General features: G+C 42.1%; 1 protein-coding gene across 4 annotated transcripts in view; it reads left to right on the top strand.

The window, feature by feature from the left end:
* Positions 1 to 23,463, top strand: part of TMEM255B (transmembrane protein 255B) — a 66,738-nt gene that overhangs the window by 41,149 nt on the left and 2,126 nt on the right. For all 4 annotated transcript variants that reach the window (XM_077781567.2, XM_021545626.4, XM_085558513.1 and 1 more), the window contains 4 exons: positions 8,713 to 8,793; positions 12,677 to 12,762; positions 15,437 to 15,596; positions 21,441 to 21,584. In XM_077781567.2, coding sequence (XP_077637693.1) covers positions 8,713 to 8,793; positions 12,677 to 12,762; positions 15,437 to 15,596; positions 21,441 to 21,584 — 471 coding nt within the window. The remainder of the gene's footprint in view (positions 1 to 8,712; positions 8,794 to 12,676; positions 12,763 to 15,436; positions 15,597 to 21,440; positions 21,585 to 23,463) is intronic.

Below are 23,463 nucleotides of genomic sequence, written 5' to 3'. Positions count from 1 at the left end.
ATTAAAAAAAAAAAAAAGTTTGTTTGTTTTTGTTTTGCAATTTCTGTCTTTCAGTGATCTCTCCATGATGTCCATAACTTTATTTTCTAGCACCTGGACTTCCTTTCAGGGTCACAGTGATTTTTAAACTGAGGTTTTATAGCAACCACAGCATTCCAGATAGCTGCCAGCCAAATGCTTACAGCCAATTTATTATGTGGGTTGAATTTCTTTGTGAATTAGAGAGGTGGAGATGCAATGGCAGCCTCTTTAGAATCCCTGGCGCTGACTGAAAGAGCACATCCTGGCAAAGGGCAGGAGCTGATGCCTGGCACTCCCATAAGAGCTGTCCCAGATATTGAAGGGAGGGAAGAGAAGCCCACTGAGCCCCATGGTGGGGGTGAGCAGCCCAGGACACTGGCTTGTCCAAGGAGGCAATTTTTCCTGTGGGAGCACATGGTCTGTCCTGCCCAGAGGCTCCTGGCACACAGAGAGCAGTGACCCTTCTCTTCCTCTCTGTCCAGCTGCTATCTGAAATAGACAGGTTTGAAAATAATGGTGTTAGTTACAGAAATAAATTTTAATGAGGCATATGCGGAATAGTGTGTTAATAACTATATGTAAACAAATAGTTTACAAAACAAACTGTATGTATACAAAAATTTTATATCTCATGAGTATATGAGTAAGGCATTCTGTTGGACTACCAGGTAGTTAAAGATACTTTAACTACATAAGAGAAGATACAAGTCTTTAGGAAACTAGCAGTTTTTAAATTGTTATTTTAGTTAGTTTTCTGACATTTGATGTGGGTTCAATACTTGGAAATATGGACTTGAAGATTTCAGGGGGTATTGTTTGTTCTTTTTCCATATAACAGTGAAATTATGCAAGATAAATTGTTTTCTGAAACCCATTTCTGCTTCAGAAATTATGAACTGAAAACTGAATTGCAGGTTTATCTGCCGGAGAATAACAGCCCAAAACACTTTTCAAAAAAACCCACCCTTATTTCTGGTTCTAGAGGGGTATGGTCATGTGCTCTATGTGGGAGTTGCAAGGCTGAGGAGCATACTGAGCTATAAAATGTTTTGTTCTTCAAAGCTGATGCCCCCTCACTGCAGTGTTGATGATACTGGCCTCGGACTCAGAAGTTCCTAATATCAAACTGGCCAGAGCCAATATGGAAACTATTCATAATTTTTTTAAAAATTTACATATTTGATTTGTTTGTGACTGAAAGCAATTTTTGTATTAATCACTCCTGTGAATCCCTGGGTTTTTCTAGCAGTCTTCCTCAGGAGAAACCCTTCTCATTGGGAATGCTGTTGAAAAAGGTGGAGAAATAGCCCTTGGTCAGAGAGAGACAGGAATTACAAAAGACCTGTAGCATTTTCTCTCATTGTTTGTACAGGGTAGGGTCCAACCAATCTTAGCTGGGGCCCCCAGACAGTGATCCAGTTTGCTTGCTTTTCAAGGCTCCTAATATGTTGGCCCCCTCTTTTAGGAGCTTCTTTATCTTTGGACTGAAAGCTCAGGTTTGTATGCTCCCATGTGCCATGTGATGTCAGCCAGCGTGGAGCAGACCCAGATACCTGTGCTCCATCTAGCTCTCCAGAGGAACATAAAAGCTAATTACTAATAACTTCATATTTGTTATTGTTCATATTTGCATGTCTATTTTGAAAGAGTGTGATCTTGAAGGGAATGATAATTTCCAGAACACCCAGCTGTTGGCACAAGGCTGAGCTGGCACTGAAGGATGATGTTTCAGTTTGTTTTTAGGATTAGACTTGAAAAATCTTGGCAGCTATCCCTCTCCTATTCATTGCTAGCTTTGCTGTAGATTAAACCAACCAAACCCAGAAAATTAAAACTTGACGCTAATGAGACACTGAAAACATTATTCTGGTTTTGTACCCCTCAATTTTATCTATATTCATCTTTTACATGTGATCAGGATGGTTCCTTGCTCCCCAAGCCAACTGGCATGGTGAAGCCCACGTCCTCATTCTCCAAGTCTCTTGGAATGTAAATGGCAATGTCCAAATTACTTACTGGGAATGGTTCTTGGCCCATTCTAATTTACAAACCATGCCCAGAAAATATTTTGGAAGAGTGATAGTTTGTCCAAGCCAAAGCCATCACCAGCACAGCTCTAATTCAATTTAATGGGCTTGATGCTTGAGTTTCAGCCCTGGGAACATTCCCTGGCACTGATCAATCAACACCTCTCTTAATGCAGCTATGGAAGCTAAGACTAAATAAATACTGTAATTGGAAAAAAATAGCCCTCACTGTATAATTATCTCAATAAATTATTAGCCATGTTTTGTAAAGTATGGCATATATTTCAGTCAATACAGTTTAAGCTATATCTCTGTTTTCTGAAAGTGAGTTACACATAAGGGAGATGGAATTTCTTCTATGTTATCCAAAATATATCTGTTCTCCAAGGAAACAAAAACTGGCATAGAAAAACTTCTTTCCATACCTCAGCCTAGAGCCTTTCAACCTCCCCAAAGTAATTTAATCAAATCCACCAAAGATACTGTTAAAAGAATAATTTTCTTACAGAAAATTGTATTGCAATGCTCCCACCATCAAACAGAATGTGAGATTTCTATTGTATGCTCTTTAAATAAAGCAATCAGCCAAACCAAAACGCTCTATATTTGGATCAAATCTTCTCTTCCTTGGCATAAAGCCTTCCCTCCTGTCCGTCTGTCACTCTCAGGTTTTAATACACATACTAGAAAACTATTGAAATAAAAAATTCAAGATGAGGGAAAGCTACATTTAGCTTTTTAGAGTTCAAGGCTGAGCAATTCTAATTTGTCTGAAATTAAAGGGAGGTACTGGGTGGGCTGGGTTTTGGGGGGTTTTTCGACACATCTGAAAATTTTCTAAACTTAGCTTGATGGCATTCTGACTGCACCTGCTCAGTATACACAAACACACTCAAAAGTAGTTAGCTAAGAAATCATATTTTCCAGTGCTCAGAAGGATCAAATAAAACCTGTCCATTTTTATTTTATATCAATAAATAAACTCAAGAATACAACTACATTTTTATAGAGAATTCTTCCTCTCTTTACCAGCCTACATATTTTGTCCTCTGTGTGCATCAGCAGAGCTTTAACCAACAGAACTTTCCCACCTGCCCATTTCCAACTAAAGGGACTTACTCAAAGGAGAGAAAGGGAATGCATAATTTATTATAGATTAATATTACACATTAGTGAGAGGTATTGCATAGCTCTGTCTCAGTAATAGTGGTTGAGGAAGTTTTTGGTATCAAATGATACTAAATTAGTTAAAAAGAATATTGTTGCTATATACTTTAGAGTTACTCTTAATAGATTAAATGTATTTATATACATTCACAGACATATATAGTATTTAAAAGTAGCTCTGTCTCAACCACTATTGCTATGAGCAGTAGAATCAAGAAGAATCAAGGACTGATAGGTATATACTATATTAATACACAAACTTTTGTGAACAATGTGAAGTATTTTAAGACCAGTCTGTCAGGAATACTTTTAGAGCTTTAAAGTTTGTCTCATTTGCCTTTGGTAATAGACACTCCTATAAAGTCCAGAGAGTGCTTATGTGGTGTGACATACTGCTGGATAACTTTTAAGTACTTTTTTATATCTATGTGGTGCCTTATTCATATAAACACCTTAGTAGACAGACAGACCACAGCACCTCTGTGGCATGAAAATGGAAGCTTTTACCAATGCAACCTTTTGGCATCCCCAGTGTTCCTTTAGTTAAAAGCTGTGTTCTTTAGGTGTTAAATTCTGTAGGTCTCTGGACAAGGAAAATAATCTTTGTTATTTTTGTACACTTGATAGTCACTTATTTATTTGATTGCACATAGGGATGCATTTAGAGAACGGACTGAATGCATAAGACTGTCTGTACTAGTGCAGCAGGCTTGCTGTTCAAAATTAGGTGCATGAAAGAAGGTACTGGTTTGCCATGATTGTGGATGCAAATGCAAAGGCAGTTGTCTTTAAGAACATACAGAGGTGTCTGAGGGGAGTATCTTAGCATTCAGGGTCAGACTCAGCCTCATACTGTGATGTGGTGGTGTTACTCATCAGCAGCCTGTAATAAGGTGTGAATATCCCAAAGGTAAAGCCAGGGAGCATCTGTCTCCAGGTGCTAAACTCATAACCTATGATACTTTGAGAGAACTTGTTAGTGTGCTCATAGCTTGACATAGACTCTGACCTTCTTCACAGAATCCGAGTTGCTGAGACTGGGCAGAACCTCTGGAGATTTCTTATCCAACCACCTGTGCTTAGAGCAGTGTCAGCTAGCACAGGTGGCTCACAACTGTGTTGAGTTTGAGTGTCCAGTTTGAGCATCTCCAAGGATGGAGACTCCACAACCACTCTGGGAAACCTGTTACAGTGTTTAATCACCCATAGAATAAAAAAGGTTACTTCTTATGTTTAAATGGAATTTCCCATATTTCAGTTTGTGCCCACTGCATCTTGTCATTTTTCTGGACATTACTGAGAGAGATGTGGCTCCATCTTCTTCACTTTCCCATCAAGTATTGATCCATATTGATAAGGTACATGGGAACCTTCTCTTGTCTAGGTTGAACAGTCCCAACTCTGCTTCTCTTGTGACAAATATTCCAGTCTGTTAATTCACAGACCATGTCTGTGGTCTCTATCATACTGGGGAGCCCAGCATTTTACCCAGTACTCCAGATGTGTCTCTCCAGTGTTAAGAAGGATCACCTTCCTGGGCCTGGTGGTGGTGCTCTTTGTAATGCAGTCATAAATACTGCTGGCTTTTCTTGCCACAAGGACACATTGCTGGTTCATGTTTAACTTGCTACCCACCAGGACTCTCTGTAAAGCTGCTCTCCAGACACTCAGACCCCACTCTTTCCTGGTGCATGGGATTATTTCTCCCTGGGTGCAGGATTTGACATTTTCCTGTACTGAACTTGTTGAGGTTCCTGTGGGCTGTTTCTCCAGCCCAGGTCTCTCTGAATAATGACACTGTCCTGTGGTGTTTCATCGCTCATCCCAGTTTTGTATCATCTGCCAGCTAGCAGAGGCTGCACTCTACCCATCACCCAGTTCAGTAATTGAGATGCTCATGCAATATTGTCCTAGAATTGACCCCTGGGGTAGACAACTATTAAGTCACCTCCAGCAGGACTTCATGTCACTGCTCCCAGCACTGACCTCAGCAGTTCTGCCAGCTTTCAGTCACCTCAGCATGCCACCTCACTCTTATTTCATCAGCTGTGAGAATGAGAGACTGCCAGAGGGATTAGTGAAGATAAAGATCCAGAAGCAGGTGAGCAAGAAGCTCCACTCATCCACCAAACCAGTCACATCCTTGTAGAAGGTCAACAGGTGGGTCAGACATGACTCTCCTTTTGTAAATCCATGCTGACTACTCCAAAACACCTTCATGTCCTTGAGATGTTTGGAAATTGTTTCCAAGATTATTTGCTCCATCCCTTCCCATCATTGTGTAGTTCCCCTGTCTTTCTTGTCATCCTTGAAGACAGGATGTATCTCCAGTCTGCTTAAATGTGCTCTAAACTGATTCCCCTTTAGCAAGAGTAATTCTCTCTTATGCCAATTTTTCCCACTGGTCTCCACTGCAGACCAAGGCAAAGAAGGCACTGAATACTTTGATCTTTACCATGTTTTTGTACTGTTGCCTGCCTTATTCAGTTATGTGCACATATCTTCCCAATTTCTCCTTTGCTGCTAAGACACCCAATAGAAGCCCTTCTTCCTGCCCTTTGCAACCCCTACTGGACTGAATTCCAAGAGAGCTTTGGCTTTCCTAACCCCATCCGTGCATGCTCATATAATTTTTCTATTTTCCTCCTTGATGATTTCCCCTTTATTGTGCTTCTCATAGACTTCCTTTTCATGCCCAAGTTACATCTGGAACTCCTTGTTTATCCACACAGGCCTCATGCTGCCTTTGCTTGATTTCCTGCTAGATGGGATGAACTGTTTCTCAGTTTGGAGGAGATGAACTCTGAATATTAACCCATTTTCCTGGGCCTCGTTGGCTTATTCAGTGATATGTTTGGAAGAATCATATGGGATACAGTCCTGTAAAGCAAAGTCTCCTTTCTTCAAGTCCAGAGCTGGAATCCTGCTCCATCCTTTCCAGATTCTGAACCCCACCATAACATTAGGGGCAAGGCTGCTCTTGACCTTCACATCCCTGAGCAATCTTTCCTTGTTTGTAACTATGAAGTCCAGCAGAGCTCCTCTCTTTGTCAGCTCCTTGCTCTGGCAGAGGAACTGCAATCCTCTTAGACCCCCCAACCAGATCTGTCCCTGGAAGTCATGTCTAAAGGCTAATGCTTTCCCAGGACTGTGGAAGAAATGTTGACCTAGTTCAAGACATGGCATGCTGTTCATGAGGTATTTGCTATTCCTCTAGAGAAGAAGAGTTACTGAAGTTTTTTTTCCTTACACTTGTGTAGTATAAATAAATATTTTTGGATGCAGGAAGCTAACCTTTCTCTAACCCTGGGAAGTTGGTGTCCAAACTTGCCTAAGTTTGCTGGAGTAATCAGAAAGGCAAACAAGCTGATGGAGGAGCTTTATTCATTGATCTCTCTGCATTCCTGCCTAGCTCTGCATTTTAACTAATTATGTATTTTGGATCAGCAGATTTATACAGTTCGCACTTCATTATCCAACAAGCAGAGAATACTCTGCCTGTGAGCTGAAGTAGTGCAGATCTTTATGCAAAATCTGGGTTATTCATGGATGGATTTTAAAACTTTAAAATGTAGTGTAAATTAATCAGTGAGGATTTCTGCTAACAACTTAAATAGGGGATGGCAGATAGTGAGTTTGCATCTTCTGTCTCGGATCTCATCTGACTGACTTTATGAGGAGTGATGAGCACTTGAGTGCTTCCAGAGGATCACAGAATCACTAGGTTGGAAGAGACCTTAAAGATCATCGAGTCCAACCCATGCCCTGACACCTCAACTAAATCGTGGCACTGAATGGCACATCCAGTTTTTCTTTAAACACATCCAGGGATGGTGACTCCACCATGTCTGGGCTGACAATTCCAGAACTTTATCACTCTTTCTGTAAAAAACTTTTTCCTAATATCCAACCTGTATTTCCCTTGTTGCAGTTTAAGGCTGTGTCCTCTGGTTCTCTCAGTTGCTGCCTGGAGACAGAGACCGACCCCCACCTGACCACAGCCACCTTTCAGGGAGTTGTAGAGAGTGATAAGGTCACCCTGAGTCTCCTTTTCTCCAGGCTAAACACCCCCAGCTCCCTCAGTCGTTCCTCACAGGGTTTGTGTTCCAAGCCCCTCACCAGCCTCGGTGCCTCCTCTGGATGTGCTCAGGTGTCTCAGGGTCCTTCCCAAACTGAGGGGCCAGAACTGGACACAGCACTCCAGGTGAGGCCTCACCAGTGCTGAGTACAGGGGAAGGATGAGCTCCCTGCTCCTGCTGGCCACACCATTCCTGACACAGGCCAGGATGCCCTTGGCCTTCTTGGGCACCAGGGCACACTGCTGGCTCATGTTCAGCCGGCTGTACACCAGGACCCTCAGGTCCTTTTCCACCTCAGCACTGTTCAGCCACACTGTCCCCATTCTATAACATTGCAGGGGTTATTGTGGCCAAAATACAGGACTCAGTACTTGGACTTATTGAACTTCATCCTATTGGACTCTGCCCATTCATCCAACCATTCCAGGTCTCTCTGCAGAGCCCTCCTACCTTCCAACAGATCAACATAGGATCCCAGCTCTTCATGCTTTTGAAGGCACAGATCAGGACTAGATAAGTGATGGAAAGTTGAAAAAGTCTTGGTGTTTTGTTTTTTTGTTTTTGTTTTTTTTTGGGTTTTTTTTCAAATATAAGTAATCCAACACTGCTTTGGGATTAACATTGGATCACAAAGGACTCAAGCTGTCAAATCCTCCCAAAAGAAATATGGTATAGTCCTGAAACTGCTGAGGTATGCACCCTCCAGGCTTCAAAGTAGCTATTTGCCAAGGTCAGAAGCACATGTTTTCCATCTGGCCAAGGTTATTTCATTGTGTTCTTCCTTTATATCAGTTTGTGGGAGCTGTTACAAGCAAAATATGAAATATGAGCAGTGAATGCATCTTTAGCAATAGCATAAATAGAAAATAAGGCAAAACCAAACAATGTAAATTGCTTACTCTTTATGCCTTAATTTCTTAATCATTCTTTATTTTACTTCTGGGGTTTGAAATGTGTGTTATAAGTGGAATACTCAAACTATTATCTATTTTACTTTGTTCTCACCATGGACATTGTTGAAATTCTTGAAAAAGAAAGTTCCATATCTTGAAAACAACCTGCAAAATCTTGGTTCTTAGGTAAGAAACTGCACCCAGTCAAAGAATGACTGGACCATTCTCAGAGCAGTACTATTTGACGTCGAGTGTGGTTAAATGATGAAGTGGTTAAATGCCAGAGGTGATGCCTTTTAGAGAAAAACAGATGATACTCACATAGCTTAGTGGTGGAGTGAGGATGGAAAATGTAACCCTGAGGAGAGCCATTCCAGAAAGAAAGCCAACACAGGGGGTGTGAACCTTTTACCCAAGTGACTGCATTGCTTCCACAGAGCTGTAAGCATGTGCATGGGGACATGGACATAATGCCTTCCACTTCCTCCAAACCAATCACTTTTTCTGGCCGTTTTTCTTTTACAGGAACCCAGACCTCTGTATAACAAAAGATGCCAGTTCTATTCAAGTGGAATAGGATTCCTATATGATGCCTACCAGACTGAGGTAAACAAACTCACCCCATCATGTGTTCATTTCTGCTGTGCTGGGGAGGAGCGAGGGAGAGCATGTCTGTGCATGTAGATAGAAATAACACTGGTTTTCTCCCACAAGTGACTCCCTGTTTGTCCAAGCTTCTGATGATTTAAAATCACTAGTCAGTGAGGTTTTGAGTCATCATCAGTGTTTGTATCCAGTACTTTACTTTGGGGTTGGAATGATTCCTAGTGCATCCATGCTGTAGAATAACTGTCTGGAATGTGTTTGTAACATTAGCATCTTCCTCTAAGAAGGCATTTGTAGACTCCAAGTGGAATAGATCCATTTGTATCATCCAGAAGACTTCAAATCTCTGTATTTATCCAGCACAGGTCAAAATCATCAGTAGTTTGAATGCAGCATTTTTATTATCTCAGTGACATTAACATGGTCAGGAAAGTGCCCATATCCAAATGGCTTCCTGAGAAGTCTAGATTTAGTTTATTTTCCTATATTATTATTGTAGTAGATTGGTGGGAGTGAATAGAAAAGTGAAATAAAGAACAGCTGAACAGTGGTATAACTTTCAAGAAGCCAGTTCTTCATCACCACTGTGCCATGGCTAGGAAAATGTGTTTGGGGAATGTTACCACTAATATTTCTAGAAAGCTTAGCAAAGTATACTTCCAGGTTAAGCAGCTCCTTAAGTCTTGCTGCTAGGGCATCCTGCTGTTGATTCCAGGAACTGTATGGCAAAAATATTTCATAGATCTCATGTAAAAGACCGACCCAGACAAACTCCTTAAGTGTGACAACACCCTTTCCTGTAAGATATACTCCTTCCTCTTCTAAAGTGCACATGCACACTCAGACTCAGACATGGCTTGAGAAATGCTTCTGATTCCTGTAATGAGAATGTGGTTGGCATCCCACTGACCACAATTCCTTGCAGGTGATCCTAGCCTCAGGCTTCTGGCCAGATGGTTTTCCACAGCTCTGCTGATTCTGGGAATGTCTAAATTTGAGCCACCCAGAGCTCCTTCCTCTATTCTGGAAAAAAACCAACCCTGTATCTTTTAGAAGTGTAGGTAGTTTCTAATAACATTATTGTCTGGTTGTTCACTGATTTAGAGTCAGTGTATGCTACTTCAGAGCTAAGAATTCATAGCATTTATACTTGCCTTTTGCTTTTCCAAAGGTTGCCAGGTAGTGAGCAGGTGGTATGCTCTGCATGCCAGGCAAACACTTAACTAGAAAAGCAGATTGTTTACTGACTGCCAGTTTCCTTTTGATTGACATCTCTCACCTGTAAGTAATGTCTAGCTCATTTGGTCTGGCTGTTTTAGTTCCCTTTGCTCAAAGGAAAAAGAATTTGATTCACTGGCAATTACCATGAGAAGAGAACATATCTTCAATTGGTGCTGAGGAGATAATAAATCACAAATGTCCAGGACATGAAAAAGCTGTGTGTCTGGTCACTGAAATGAAATAATAGGTCTTGACATGCAGAACACCCACAAACGGCCTGTTTCCACCACCCTTGCTCACACCACACACTAATTTGTTTATTTTGGTTTAGTCACTGTTCTCCTAAAAAGGAGTATCTTGTTCTATGTATGTTTTTAAAATGCAGTGATAAAAATAGATAACTACAGTAATTTCCTTGGCCAATAATATGTGTCTCATAGTGTAGAAGCAGCCAAAAACATGTTTAAGATCATGCTGATCTCCCTGTTTTGTACTTCTAGCCTTCTCCATTAAAACAGGCAGATTGGCTTTATAATTGCTTGGAGAGAGAACAACTACTTTTATTTCCTATCAGAAGTGACCCCCAAACCATGCATCAGAACAAACCACTTTTTAGCAGTCCATTCCATCTTATAAAGCCTTCCTATCCCAATCATGCATGTGTAAAAAAGGGTATTTTTACTCTTCATGTCCCAGGCCGTTTTCACTGCATACAGAGGTCAAAACTAAAGACTGAAGATCCTCTGAATGCATAAGTATAGGGCATCCCACAAAATGGCTGAGGTAGCACACTGTGCTCCAGGACTGGTTTCCAGCCTGCTTTGAGAAGTAGCCATGTAGGATGGTTCAGTCACTGCCTTGATTAAGCTGATGCACTCAGTGACAGTAAATGCTCCTCTTCTGCAGTGAACTGCAGCTCAGGCTGACAGCTGCAGCTGAATGTGACTTCAGGCCAACAAAGCCCTTTGGTTACACTCCAGTAAGTCAGACACAGTAGAGAAATGGTGAAGAAACAAGGTTCTATCTCAGGATGAGATGTGCTTTTGACAAGTGGATGTATCTGTATCAAACTGTGAGATACATATCCAGATTGCAGCCTAGACTGAGACTGTTTTTTTATAACCTACCATTTTGGGATAGAAGAGCTGATTTGTATGAGATACTAACCACAGGTACAGCCTTGTCCTGAGCAGCAAAGCAATCCCAAGGGATCACTTTAATCTCCTTATAACATTAGTTTTGTCACCCATCTTCCACTGCTCGATCAAATCCTGCTAAGAACAAGTGTGGCAAGCTGGAGACCAGTTGGAGATGAACTTGCTCTGTTGCTGAGTGTGTGTGTTTAAGGACTTCCTTTTTGCTGGGAAAACAAAGCACATGAGTAGTACAGACTTATCAACAGTGACAGTTTTCATACTAAAAGGATACACAGATCCAGGATGTAGGAAGTGAGAAACATCTACTTTAACATCTCTTGTGGACACTATTCCATAGAGTAACACATTTGTGGCTAAGACAGAGCTGTCTGATAAACTTGCCAAAAGCAAGCATGTATTCCTAAGCATGCTCCTTCTACTTTTCATTATGAGGAGTTTTCTATTCAATAATATATTTTAATTGCATTTTGTGAACAAAATAATTCTCAGTGGTTACAGAGATTTTTTTTTTTCCCTATCAAATAAAAGCTATAGAAAAAATGTATTTTCTGACTGTTAGCTTTTAAAACCTGAAAGCACTTCAGGATTTCAAAGTCAATAAGCTAAAACTCTCAGGGAAAAAAAAAAAAAAAGAGGACTACATATAAAGTATTTCAATTGGTCTGTAGTGCCAAATAGAAGTGATTGATGCTTACTATACTTAAGGAGTCATTAAAAGATTTTGTGTCTGGATGAAGAGTGTCTTACGTGTGCATGCCTTTATTGTTCTAATATCTGTCCATCCCTGCAATTCCTCCTCACATAAATAAACCTTTTCACTTTTGTATTCGAGAGCCTGAAATAAATGGTACTTATTTGCTGGAGTGCTTGGATCTTTTCTGAATTCTGTTTGTGGGTTTGAAGATTGTTCTTGCTGTCATTCATAATTACTTCCTTCTTAGGAGGGTTTCACTGAAAGGGGAAAGTTCCCATTTATTGGAAGCTGTTCAAATAAATTGGCTCCCTTGCCATTTCCCCCCTATAACAGACTGGTTTTCTTATGCACTTCAGTGTTTGCTGTAGTGTGTCTTTCCAGACCTATGGTCAGTTTGTCACAGAGATCTGAGTCTCCTGGCTGCACACTCTGGGTCTCAGCAGAATAGCCCAGGCAGTGTAGCAAAGTGCTTGAAAACTCTGGCAGCCCTGGATGCAGGCTAGTCCTGGGAGCTCTGGGCTCCATGGTGCAAATGCCCTCAGACTCAGGGGCTGTCATTCTGGTTAAAACTCCTGTGATCTCAGGGATGGCCTCCTGGCTTCCAGTCATGAATTTTGGAATCTCAGGATCTTGTACAGCAGGTAATACAACTTGACAATGCTGTAGAAGCTGTTTTGTTTTGTTTGTTTGTTTGTTTGGTTGTTGTTGTTATTGTTGTTTTGTTTTTTTTTTATTTGTGGTCAGTACAGAAGGATGATTCACACAACACTGAAACATTGAGCATAAAAGTAAGTTGCTGCTTTTTTGGCAGGTTACATGTCATACCTTAAACAGCAAGTGCCAGCTGAAAGTGAAGAGTAACACATGCTATTGCTGTGATCTGTACAACTGTGAGAAGTAAGTACCTGTGTGCATTCTGAAATTCTCTGAGAAATTCTTGGTTGGTTTACCTTGTAAATGGTAGGGCCTGAAGAAGTAACGCAGGGAGCTTGTATGCTGAGAAACCCAGTTCCTCTGCAACTGAAGTCATGATGCCAGCACAAAGTAGGTCAGGAGTTGTTCATTAGTGTTGGTATTATTTAATTTTCTTTTTTCTTTGGATATCAAACCTGATCACTCAGTTTAGATACACTGTTGGTCTGTCAATGCATTTTCCCCAATAGATTTACTGGGTCTTCTGCTTGGCTCACCCTTTGCACACTTCACTGTCATAGAATCACAGAATGGTTTGGGTTGGAAGGGACCTTCAAGACCATCTGGTTCCAACTCTCCTGCCATGGGCTGGGACATCTTTCACTGAACCCGGCTGCTCAGAGCCTTATCCAATCTGGCCTTGAACACTTCCACTAATGGGGCATCCACAATTTCTCTGGGCTGTCTGTTCCAGTATCTCACCACCCTCACAGTGAGAAATTTCTTCCTAGTATCTAACTCTTCCCTGTTTTTGTTTAAAACCATTCTCCCTTGCTTTATCCCTGCCCTTGTATATCATCTTACCATGCACTCTCATGAAACCTCTGCAACCCTCTACAGTTCAACCACTGTCACTTTTCCTTCTTTCCCCTTGTGTATTTCTCATCTTTCTTCCTTCCTACATCTGTTTTATTTTGGTTTTGCCTCTTCTTCACATGCTAGCAGCCCTGAATAACCTCAGTCCTCTGTAGGACTTGGCTAGTGTGATGCCAGACATAAACATTTTAGGTGTAGAGAAACAAGGTGGGAACAATCAAGCTTCTACACAAGGCATCTGCATGAAAAAGTAGCTCTTACTCAAATGATATCTCAACTAGAGAAGTAAGAAAACATTTGGGACTAGAGGGAAGTGATTTATGCAGATGGGAGACACAAAGTGAATGAAAGTCGATGTAGAGTCTTTTGCTTATGTAAGAAATGTTAAATCTGGACATGATGGAGGGCCACAAAACAAGAGGGAAAAGTAGAGAATGCTCAACTTTGGAACCTTTTATCATATTTGCAATGCAGTATGTATACAGTGAGAATGCTTCCTTCCATGGTACACAGCTAATGCCTACATGTTAACACTGAACCAAACAGCCCAACTCAACACAGAAAAGAGCAGGGCTGTTAAAGGGGTGAAAGTATTCAGAGTCATCAAAAAAAGTGACTGAAACTGTTGCTTAAAGTAACCACAAGGAGAGATCAGGCATATTTCCCTTTCAGATGGAGATCCTCAGTGCCATTTTTCTGAGACATTGAGTTTGTTTGAAATGCTTGGGACTGTTCACTGCTGGTGACATTATTCAATGATAAAATTAAATGTGTGTGTTCTGCTATTGTCAGCATTCTACAGTGGACAGCAAGATCTTATAGCACTGGCATGGACAAATCCAGGGTAAATAAGCAGTCACACTGCTCTGGAGACTTAGCAATTCCAGTTCACAGGATGGCTAGAGAGAAGTAGGAGGAGGCACAGGCCCACAAAGTGATTTGTTGTCAGCCATAGAATAGACTGATGTGACAGCAGGATTGTAAATCAAATTTCCTCAGCCTAATGGCAGCTGAAGCTGTAGTTGAAGATAGATTCATGGCAGGGCCCAGGTGAACTCAACAGTAGTGGTTCTTCAGTGCCAGAACCATGACCTGAAGCCATTGATTGGATATTTCAGAAGTTACTGTGCCTAGCTTGGTTCTTCCCAGAAATGTTGTGGACTGCTCTGAGCTTTCCCTAACCATACATGCACACGCTGCCCCATGCACTGGGGATGGGGGAGCAGAAGAGTGAACACAAACTGCTCACTTCTGGTCTTCACCATAATCTGACGGCAATTTGGCAATTTCCTAACAGTCGAAAAACAGGCTTGGCATTTAAAAAATCTTTCCAATTCAAATAGCTGCCCTAGGAGCTCATTAGCAGGCTCAAATTAGGGCAGGTACTGGAAAGAACAGCAGGAACCTGTGGTTTCAAATTTTGCAGTAGGATATTTCTGGCTTTTGGCAAGACAGTGAGGTGTAACTTCACCACATGCCTGATTTACAATAATCAATGTGGTGTAGAAATATGAACAAAGATTTCTGGATTGTACAAACTCAAAGTAAAGACATCTTTATACTGTAGTGTGTTGCATTAATTTGGAACCACAGACCCATAAACAAATGTAGCTAGCTGGCAGTATCTCCCTTCCTGTAGCTGAACTAATGCTTAAGCAACTTGACTTCCCCAATTTTTGAGATGCCAGCAGATTTCTAGGTGAGCTGGGAAAAAAAGCAAAGCTAAGCAAGCTTTATCTGGTAGCTAAATGGAAAGGGCAGCCTCCATATACCAAGATTATGTCTCTGTTTAGAGACACTGAATAAAAAATAAAGAAGGGTCCGTGCTGGTAACCATCACCAATCAGCCAAACTAGGGTTGGATTACATTTGATGCTGGCCTTAGCAGAGCCAGTTTTTCAGCAGGGCTTTCTCCAGTTCTTCTGAGCATTTTTTGGTGGGAGCATGGGTGTAGTACTTTACCAAAGAGGAAAGTAAGTAGGAAGGAGTCAGATCCTGTAGTGCTCTGTATTGTGTGCAAAACCATTCCCACTGCAGTGGCATTGCTTGCATTCTCTTTCAGTTCAGACCAGTCCTCCAGCTACTATGAATTTCTGGGTGTGAGCAGCTGTCAGGATGTGCTCCATCTGTACAGACTGTTGTGGTCCTCCACAGTCCTCAACATCATCGGCTTGTTCCTGGGGATTATCACCGCAGCCATCCTTGGGGCATTTAAAGACATGGTGAGGCTCACAGTCTTTTGCCTTATGTGAGGGCTTTCTGCTTGTTGGCATTATCAAATCAGTTAAAACCAAGGAAGTATAAATGTACAAAGGAGATGCCTTAATTGTGCTTCCTGAGTGTTCTGGGAGTCTGGAATGTTACAAGACACCACAGAAGGTACCAAGAGTGTAACCCAGGTTCTTGTTAATAGCTCCCTTGGAGCAGATTAGAATGAAACGACACTGAATGTCACTGCTTTTAAATAAATGATGTAGGGTTTATTATAGAACAATTTGGTGGCAAAGGAAAGCAGCTACAAAGCTGTTTTGGTGGTTATTATCTATACTAATACAACATGAAAGCATTGCAATGTGAAAGTGCAACATCACCCAGGGACACATACAAGGGGAAAGAAAGAAAGAAAGAGAGAAAGGACAGGAGTGTGAGGATCTCACTACTCACAAGAGACAAGACTTGGTTGCTGCGTGGTCTTGGTTAAAGTGGTGGTTGCTGATGGAGGGAATCCTGAAGACATGGTGGAGAGAAATCCTCAGAACACAACATCTAGTGGGTCTATATTCACTCTGGTTCAGGTGGGAATGCTCAGGCACCTCCCACTAGGCAGGGAGCTTGACCTAATAATGTGAATTATGGGATGCTTTGGGAATCCTTGACACCTTCTAAGACAACACAGCTGCCCATCCTAGCAGTTGAGTCAGTTATGTCCCATCAGCAGAGATAAAGACGCCGAGGCCACAGGCAAATATCCTGAATTCCCTGGTACTTCCCCGGGGGGAGGAGGGGAGGTCCACAGCCCAGTGGTTTGTGCAGGAGAGCACAAATTAGCATGACAATGGGAATAATCCATCTCCATAGGATCCAGCTCCTATCTCACTCACAGTCCATTATTCACTCTGAGCCTTATCAGATCAGAGGTTTAGCCATTACACACCCAAAAGTTCACCTCTTCCAGCTCAGCTGAGCACCCTGGGGTCTCAGCAAATAGGAGAATGTTTTGAGTCATTGTCCCTTAACAATTCAGCCTCTCTCATGGATTTATACCTTTAGGCAAAGCTGTTGCCAGCTGTTCAGAGCTAAGTGGGTCAAGCCCAGTCAAATATGTGAATGGAAGAAAAAAAACACAACAGTGTGAACAAATGCTGGCAATTCACTTAGTGGCATATTTTTTTTCCCCTTCTAATCCATCACTGAATGTGTGGGCCAGCACACAGTCTGAGTATGCTAGTTTGTAGCTAACATGTAAAAGTCAAGTCCTATGTGTGACTGCTCAGCCTTGTGTAGTTCTTTTCCCTAAGAATGGAGATGAATTCTGAAGTACCAGTTAAATTTTTATTTAAACAGTTGTGTGCTTGGGACACTTCAACATCCTCTTTTGTGTCACTAAAGAATGTCACTTTCTAACTACTCCCTGTGCCACACCACCTGCTGTGCTGATGTGCACCACAGCATTCAGAAGAGACCGTGGGGTGAGAGGGATTCTCCAGTAATGTCCCTCATTTGCCTGGATTTACTGACACGTTGAAGGGCAAAGTTGCTGTTCCTGGGATTATCACTGTCAGTGGCCCTGTTTGCTGAAGCAATGACAGAAGACCAAGCAAGGGGGCCTTGATTCACTAGGCTCTTAGGAGAGTAGTAGAACTAAATGGGCAGAGGCATGGAGATAGAGGTGAAATGCAGGAACCAAAGGGAGGTGTGATAGCAGCACGGGTCATCTTAGATCATGTGTCTGGTCACTCTTGCAGGCTACAAAACTGAATAGAAGAATGGATAAAATGAAAAAAAGAGAGAGAGCAGGGAAGAGAAGGCGAGAGAGATAGCTGAGATGTACCCCAGGACAGGAGGGGGAGCAGACTGGCAGGAAGGGGCTGCTCAGAACTGGCACCCAGTCAGAGCCAAAGACCCAGTCAGACTCGAAGCCATCAGGCCTGACAACTCTGACCATCCAGCATTCTTTAGGAAGCACGTCGTGTTGGGTGCTTAAAACCATGTTTAGCATAGAGTAGGGCCATATGAATTGTTTGAAATTCACCTTTGTGAAGAGTTGCAACATTTCCTGGGAATATTCCTCTGTCCAGCTTAAGCCAAACAAGTGCCCTGAGCTATTACGTGTAAGAACTGTGCAGCCAAGATCTCCTTTATGCAGGGGACTCCTGCAAGGAATTGGTAACAGATTGCAACAGCCACTGAAGAGTTGCAGCTGCCCAAAGGGAGTACAAGCAGTTTTCTTGCTGAGAGCAGCAAGAGCAGAGAGCCACCCTGAGTCCACCTAACCTGTCTTGCTCAAGCCTAAACTTACACGAGATTTGGGCTGATGCTTTGATACAGCCCTGTGCTTTGCAGGGCCATCACTGCACTACTCGTGATGTTCCTGGGAGAACTGCAGTCTCCATGATCTGGCACATTCCCTTGCTGGGAGGCAGAGCCTGGGTCATGGTCTGGGTCCTCTGACTGAGTGGCATAGAACCATGGAGGGAAATCACAGCAGCATGGATGTGCATCTTGACCCCAAGCATGGCTGGAGTGAGTCTGTCAGGGCTCCAACTAAAAACCTCATCTGAATAAGCTGTTCAGTGTCTCCACCGAGAGTGAGCAGGAAAAGGATGTCATAGTTCAAGAGAAAGATGAGTTTGTGTTGGTCACCTCAGCTGTGCTTGTGAAAGTCTTACTAAGCAACAATCTAAAATGCAATGACCGCTCCTGCTCCTGCCTGGGCTTTCTCAGGGTTCTTTTGAGTTAGTACCAGAAATAATTTGCTAATCTGCTGCTCCCTTTCCTTACAAAAGGAGGAACTCTTGGGGGAAGACAGGGGCCAAGAAAACATCAAGCAGAAGAGGAAAAGAAAGGGGCATGTAATTTAAATAGAAAGAGAGAAAAAAAAAAAAACCTTTAAAATACGTGGGAGAACTATTTACTTTGCTTTAAGATGTCACCTTCTCACATAAATGCTCACTGGCATTTTGCAGGGAGAACTGCAAAGCCCCCTGAAATGCCTCACAGCATTTCTTTGGGATTGACTTCCAGAAAACACAAGTCCAGGCTGACTAGTCAAACAAAAAACATTGTGTTTATCTCTGGGGAATGCTGGCAACCAAACCATGTTGCAAAGGGGAGAGTTTGCAAAACAGTGCCCTTTCCTTTAAACCCATCATATTTCCTGGACAGAAAAAAAAAGTGTTGTTTTGGTTATTTCAGCTTTTCTTTCTTGTGACAAATTCCCTGCAGACCCTGGCACACTCCCCTGATCTCCTTTTAAGATCTACAGCATGCTTGGATATAGGACATGGAGGTAGTTGCCTTAAAGTCACCTCTAACAAAAAAGCAGATCAAGAAACTACATCAATAGATATTGCCAAAATACCCAAAATGATAACACGTTGTGATTATATCTTAAAAAAGCTGCAGGTAAAGAATTACATGGAAAACTTCACTTGTTGATGATGAATTAATCTCGAAACTCTCTTCCCTGTCCCAGTGTTCATTTGATGACTTCTGGGTGTTTTTCTGACACACCTTGCCAAGGAATCTGCCTGCCCTGAGTTTAGGGCTGCATTAGTCTACTGATCGTTCTGAGGGGAGGATGGGGGGGATGGGAAGGGGATGCCTTTTAAAATTTATTTAAATTAATATCCTTCTTGCAGTCCTTAAAGTAATCTGAACAGATTAAATAGCAATGCTTTATCCTCTCTCCTCTTCCATCACCCTGCTCTAAAAAGGAAAGCAAAACAAACCCCTAACTACTGAGCTACTTGCCATGGGTTTATGTGTCAGCACTCATGCAACTACAGGTGCAGTCTGATACGAAAAGAAGCTGGAGGTCAGACATAAACGCTCTGGCAGTTCTGTGTGAGGCCAGTGAGCTGGCACTGTTAGCACTCCCTGGCTAGTTCATAGCTCCTTATCTCTTTGACTTGGGTGTTGGTGCAGTTTAGAATGTCTCAACCTAGCAGTGTATTTTAGGTGAGTAATTTAACACTGAGTAATTACTGGAATACTTGATAAAAGCATACAACCAGCTTCAGTGCTTCAGTCACCACAAATTGTTGCTAGCCCTGGGCTGAGATCAGATAGCACGATAATAAGGTGCTTAGAATTAGTAGAAGTGGCATGGATGACCCCCCAATTTGTCTTCTAGACTGTTGAGATGTTCATCCTTAGCAGTTAGAGAGCATTGCTCTGTGGGTGGATGGAATGTGAGAGGACTGAGAGGTTCCTAAGAGAAGAAGCCAAACGGGGTCAAACAGCAGCACCCAAAGAGACCCACACCAGAAAGTTGGTGACAGATGCAGAACAGGGATCCATATTTCACATCTGTGGGTAAAGTTCCTTTACTCACTTATGTCAGAGGGATCTGATTTTATCCCTCCTCTGAGGGAGGAAGGGTGCACTCTGGGGCTGTGCACTGGCCCCAAACCTTTGGGTCTGAAGCAAGCAGGCTACCTGCTCCTCCCTACTCCTGAGGCAGTGCCTTTTCCCCACCACAGCCACCCAGCAGGGCAAGTAGAAAGATGGGTACCTTGCAGATGAGAGTGTTTTGAGGAGGGTGCCTTGAAGATGAGAGACTTGCCTTCTCCTGTGAAATAAGCTCTCTGCCTTTGATCCCAGCCTTCTCCATGCCAGCTCCTGAACTGCCAGATTTCCCCAGGAAACTAAGGCCTAGATTTTTCAGTAACCATGTGGTACATCAGTGACCTAGATGATGTTTTCCATGTGCAAACAATTAATTGATCTCTTTATCAATCACAGAGAGATCTCACACTGTCTCCAGAGGGTGCAGTGGTTTATATCTGCCACTGATAAATTTGAAAGGAAGTAAAAAAAAAAACAAAACAAACAAAAAAAAAAACCCAAAACAAACAAACAAACAAAAACAAACAAACAAAAAAAAAAAAAAAAAAAAAAAACAAAAAAAAAAAAACACAAAATAAAACCCTGGCTGCTGCTTTCAGCATTTGTCTGGCACCTACCATATTTTATTATTTCAGTGAAAAGAAAATTCCATGTTCTCATGTGGAGGAATCTGCTAACAAAAACAAAGGAAATAAAAGAAATCACTGGATTTATCTCATGAAAATATTTCACAAAGCTCTGTTGCTCTGCTGTCCTTCACAAATTGTTATACAGCACAGGGTTTTAGGGTTTAACATAAACCCTCTTTCACATTCAGCTTTTGATCTTTCTTCCTGACCAAAATTTTTCAGCTGGTTTAATGTTAACTATTACTTCTTCATGCAAAGTTCATTTTGCATTGTAATTAAAAGACATGCCAATAAAGCCATGAGAGAAGGATTTTCTACAGTAGGAATGAGGTAAGCACATTGAGAATGATGCTGGAGAGCCAGCAGGAAACTCCATTCCCCAAGTGAGAGTGAGCTGTGAAAGAGAACCAACTGGTCTGGAAAGGTAGATCTAGGTAAATCTGTGTAGGAAAGCAGAGAAAAAAGACTTGAGGGCATCAGATAGTTCTACTGGAAGGAGTGTGCAGCAAATGGTGAAGGACTTGGTGTTTGGTGCTGGATGAATAAGAAGAGGCAGCCAAAGCTGTATGTTGTGCACTTCAGGGTGTCTCGGATCTGGAGTCCTGCCAGTGCTTCTGTAAGTGTTGCTAGGGATGCACCAGCAGCCCTTTTCCAAGAGAAGAAGATTAAAATAGCTGTGTATTTTTACTCAGAAAATTAATTCCGGATACACCCTTCTCTCATTCTGTCTGCTGTTTTTTTGTACTTACTGGTATTATGTTGAAAAATAGAAAGTTATTAAATTGTCTTGTTGCTTGTGTTAGGAGCAGCTCCTGCTCCAGCCCCCTCTACATTGTACTGATAAATTGTTGTCTTGTGTACTCACAGGTACCTCTGTCACAAATTGCTTTCAGTGCTGCACCTCCTCCTCAGATCCTGTACAATCCTGCCCAGCAGATCCTGACCTACGCTGGGTTCTGCCCTTCCGCAGCCACAATCTCTACCTATCCGTCCTACCCACTGCCTCTTCAGGTACAGTGCAAACACACACCCTTCTCACACCATCACAAAACCACTAGCTGCTACTCAGTACAATCTCTGCAGAGGTAGCTGGATCCCAGCTCCAGCTAAGACCTACCTCTTCAGGGTAGATCTTAAGGTTAAGTCTGTGGGATGACTTAGTCTGTGCCTGGTCTTCTAGTCTGTTCTCAGACCTCAGGATTTCTCTGGTTGTCCTTTGAACTCTTACCTGCTGATGAGGCAAGTGTAGCCAGGAGTAGAGTGAGTAGAAAAACACATGAAATTAAGCTGAAAAGATTAATGTAAGTAGCCATGAGGATCCATTGTGTGAGCAATGACCACTCACATGAAAAAATTTAAAAGATATATTAAACCTTAACAAAAGTACAACAAAAGGACTAAATAAGGAAAAATTGCAGCGCTGGGAACTGCCCTCATGGCTGCCTACCACATGGCCAGTTCATCTTCCAGATGGATGCTTAGTTTGTTATACACCTAGGGGTTGCATCAGCCAACCCTGGCCCCTCCCAAAGCCTGTCAGTCAGCTCTCCTTTGCCATTTATCAGTGGAGATTACTTTCTTGTAACTTGATTGAAGGTCAGGTGTTGCCATGCCATGCCCCCTTAGGAACAAGCTTTTCCATTCCCACCTGCCCCATGGAAGGGGCACATGTGCACACCTTCTTTCTACCTGTCCTAGACAACCCAGGCTGTCTGATAGCAACAATACAGAGGAGGGGAAAAGGGAACTGTGAGGAGAACAGAGGACATCTAAACTACAATAACATAACTATATATCAATAAAGCTTATTTTAATATTAATACAATATTCATCCCTTGATTGTGAGAGCCATTCATCTCATTATCCATCTATAACGATTGTGACTGTTCAGTCCTGTGTCCACTGAGAAACAGAAATACATTGCATTTCCCCCAAATTCTTATCTGCAGTCCAAAGTAAATGCAGTTATTTCCCTAGATTTCTACTTTTTTCAAATAAGTGTGTTCACTTACCTTCCTTCCCCTTCATAACATTCAGAGGCAGACACTGCCAGCTGTACTCAAGCCAGGGGAGGTTAGTAAGAAACACTGGGATCCACTGGGATGGTTACTAAGAAACAATGGGAAAGCTTAACTCTATTCCTGGGAAAAAAAAGTAAAAGCAAGTCGCCTCCCTCTATGTATGAACTCATTATGTTGCAGTTTGAAGAGAAGCAATTTCTGCATCAGTATATGAATTTTTAAAAAATCACATAAACTTATTCAAAGGTACAAATCGTGAATGGTTGGAAGCAGGAATGATTAGGAACAGACAGAAGCTTAACCATCATCTGCTTCCATTGCTTGGGAGCTGTGGGCTGAGTCCATGGGGCTGGAGGTGTGAGGTCTTCATGTTCCATCTAAGTGCTTCAAACTGCTGCATTCAGACCTTCACAAACTCTGCTCCGATTACTGTAGTCCTTAATCCCAGTCTGGGTCTGGGATTATCTGATTGAACACAGGGGCTGTTGGCATGTGGGGATCTAGTACTGCCTGATAATGAGATCAAGTAACCACCTGTCCCCTGCTGCTAGTCTGAGAGTATCCATGTTCAGGTCCCATTGTCCCCAGGTCACATCTGTGTGGACATCTGGGATATCCCATGGCATCCCAAAAGGGCTGCACACTTAGATGTGGGAAACTGAATTAAGTTTTAGCTGTCCACAGAGTAGAAGACTCTGACTGAACTGGTCTACCCTTTAGAGACACCAGTGAATTATCTCAGGTTAAAGTGACATGACATTCATTCCTGGTCTTGAATCCAGTATCTCACTGAATAAATGCTTGCCAGAGAGGCAAAGTCTATAAAAGAAATCAGCCATATGGCAAAAAGAAATAGTGATAGCAGGAAT

Source organism: Lonchura striata, chromosome 1 (assembly GCF_050655825.1).
Source record: "Lonchura striata isolate lonStrDom1 chromosome 1, ASM5065582v1, whole genome shotgun sequence".
In the NCBI taxonomy this organism is placed as follows: domain Eukaryota; kingdom Metazoa; phylum Chordata; class Aves; order Passeriformes; family Estrildidae; genus Lonchura; species Lonchura striata.
This window is presented reverse-complemented; position numbering and strand designations above follow the sequence as displayed.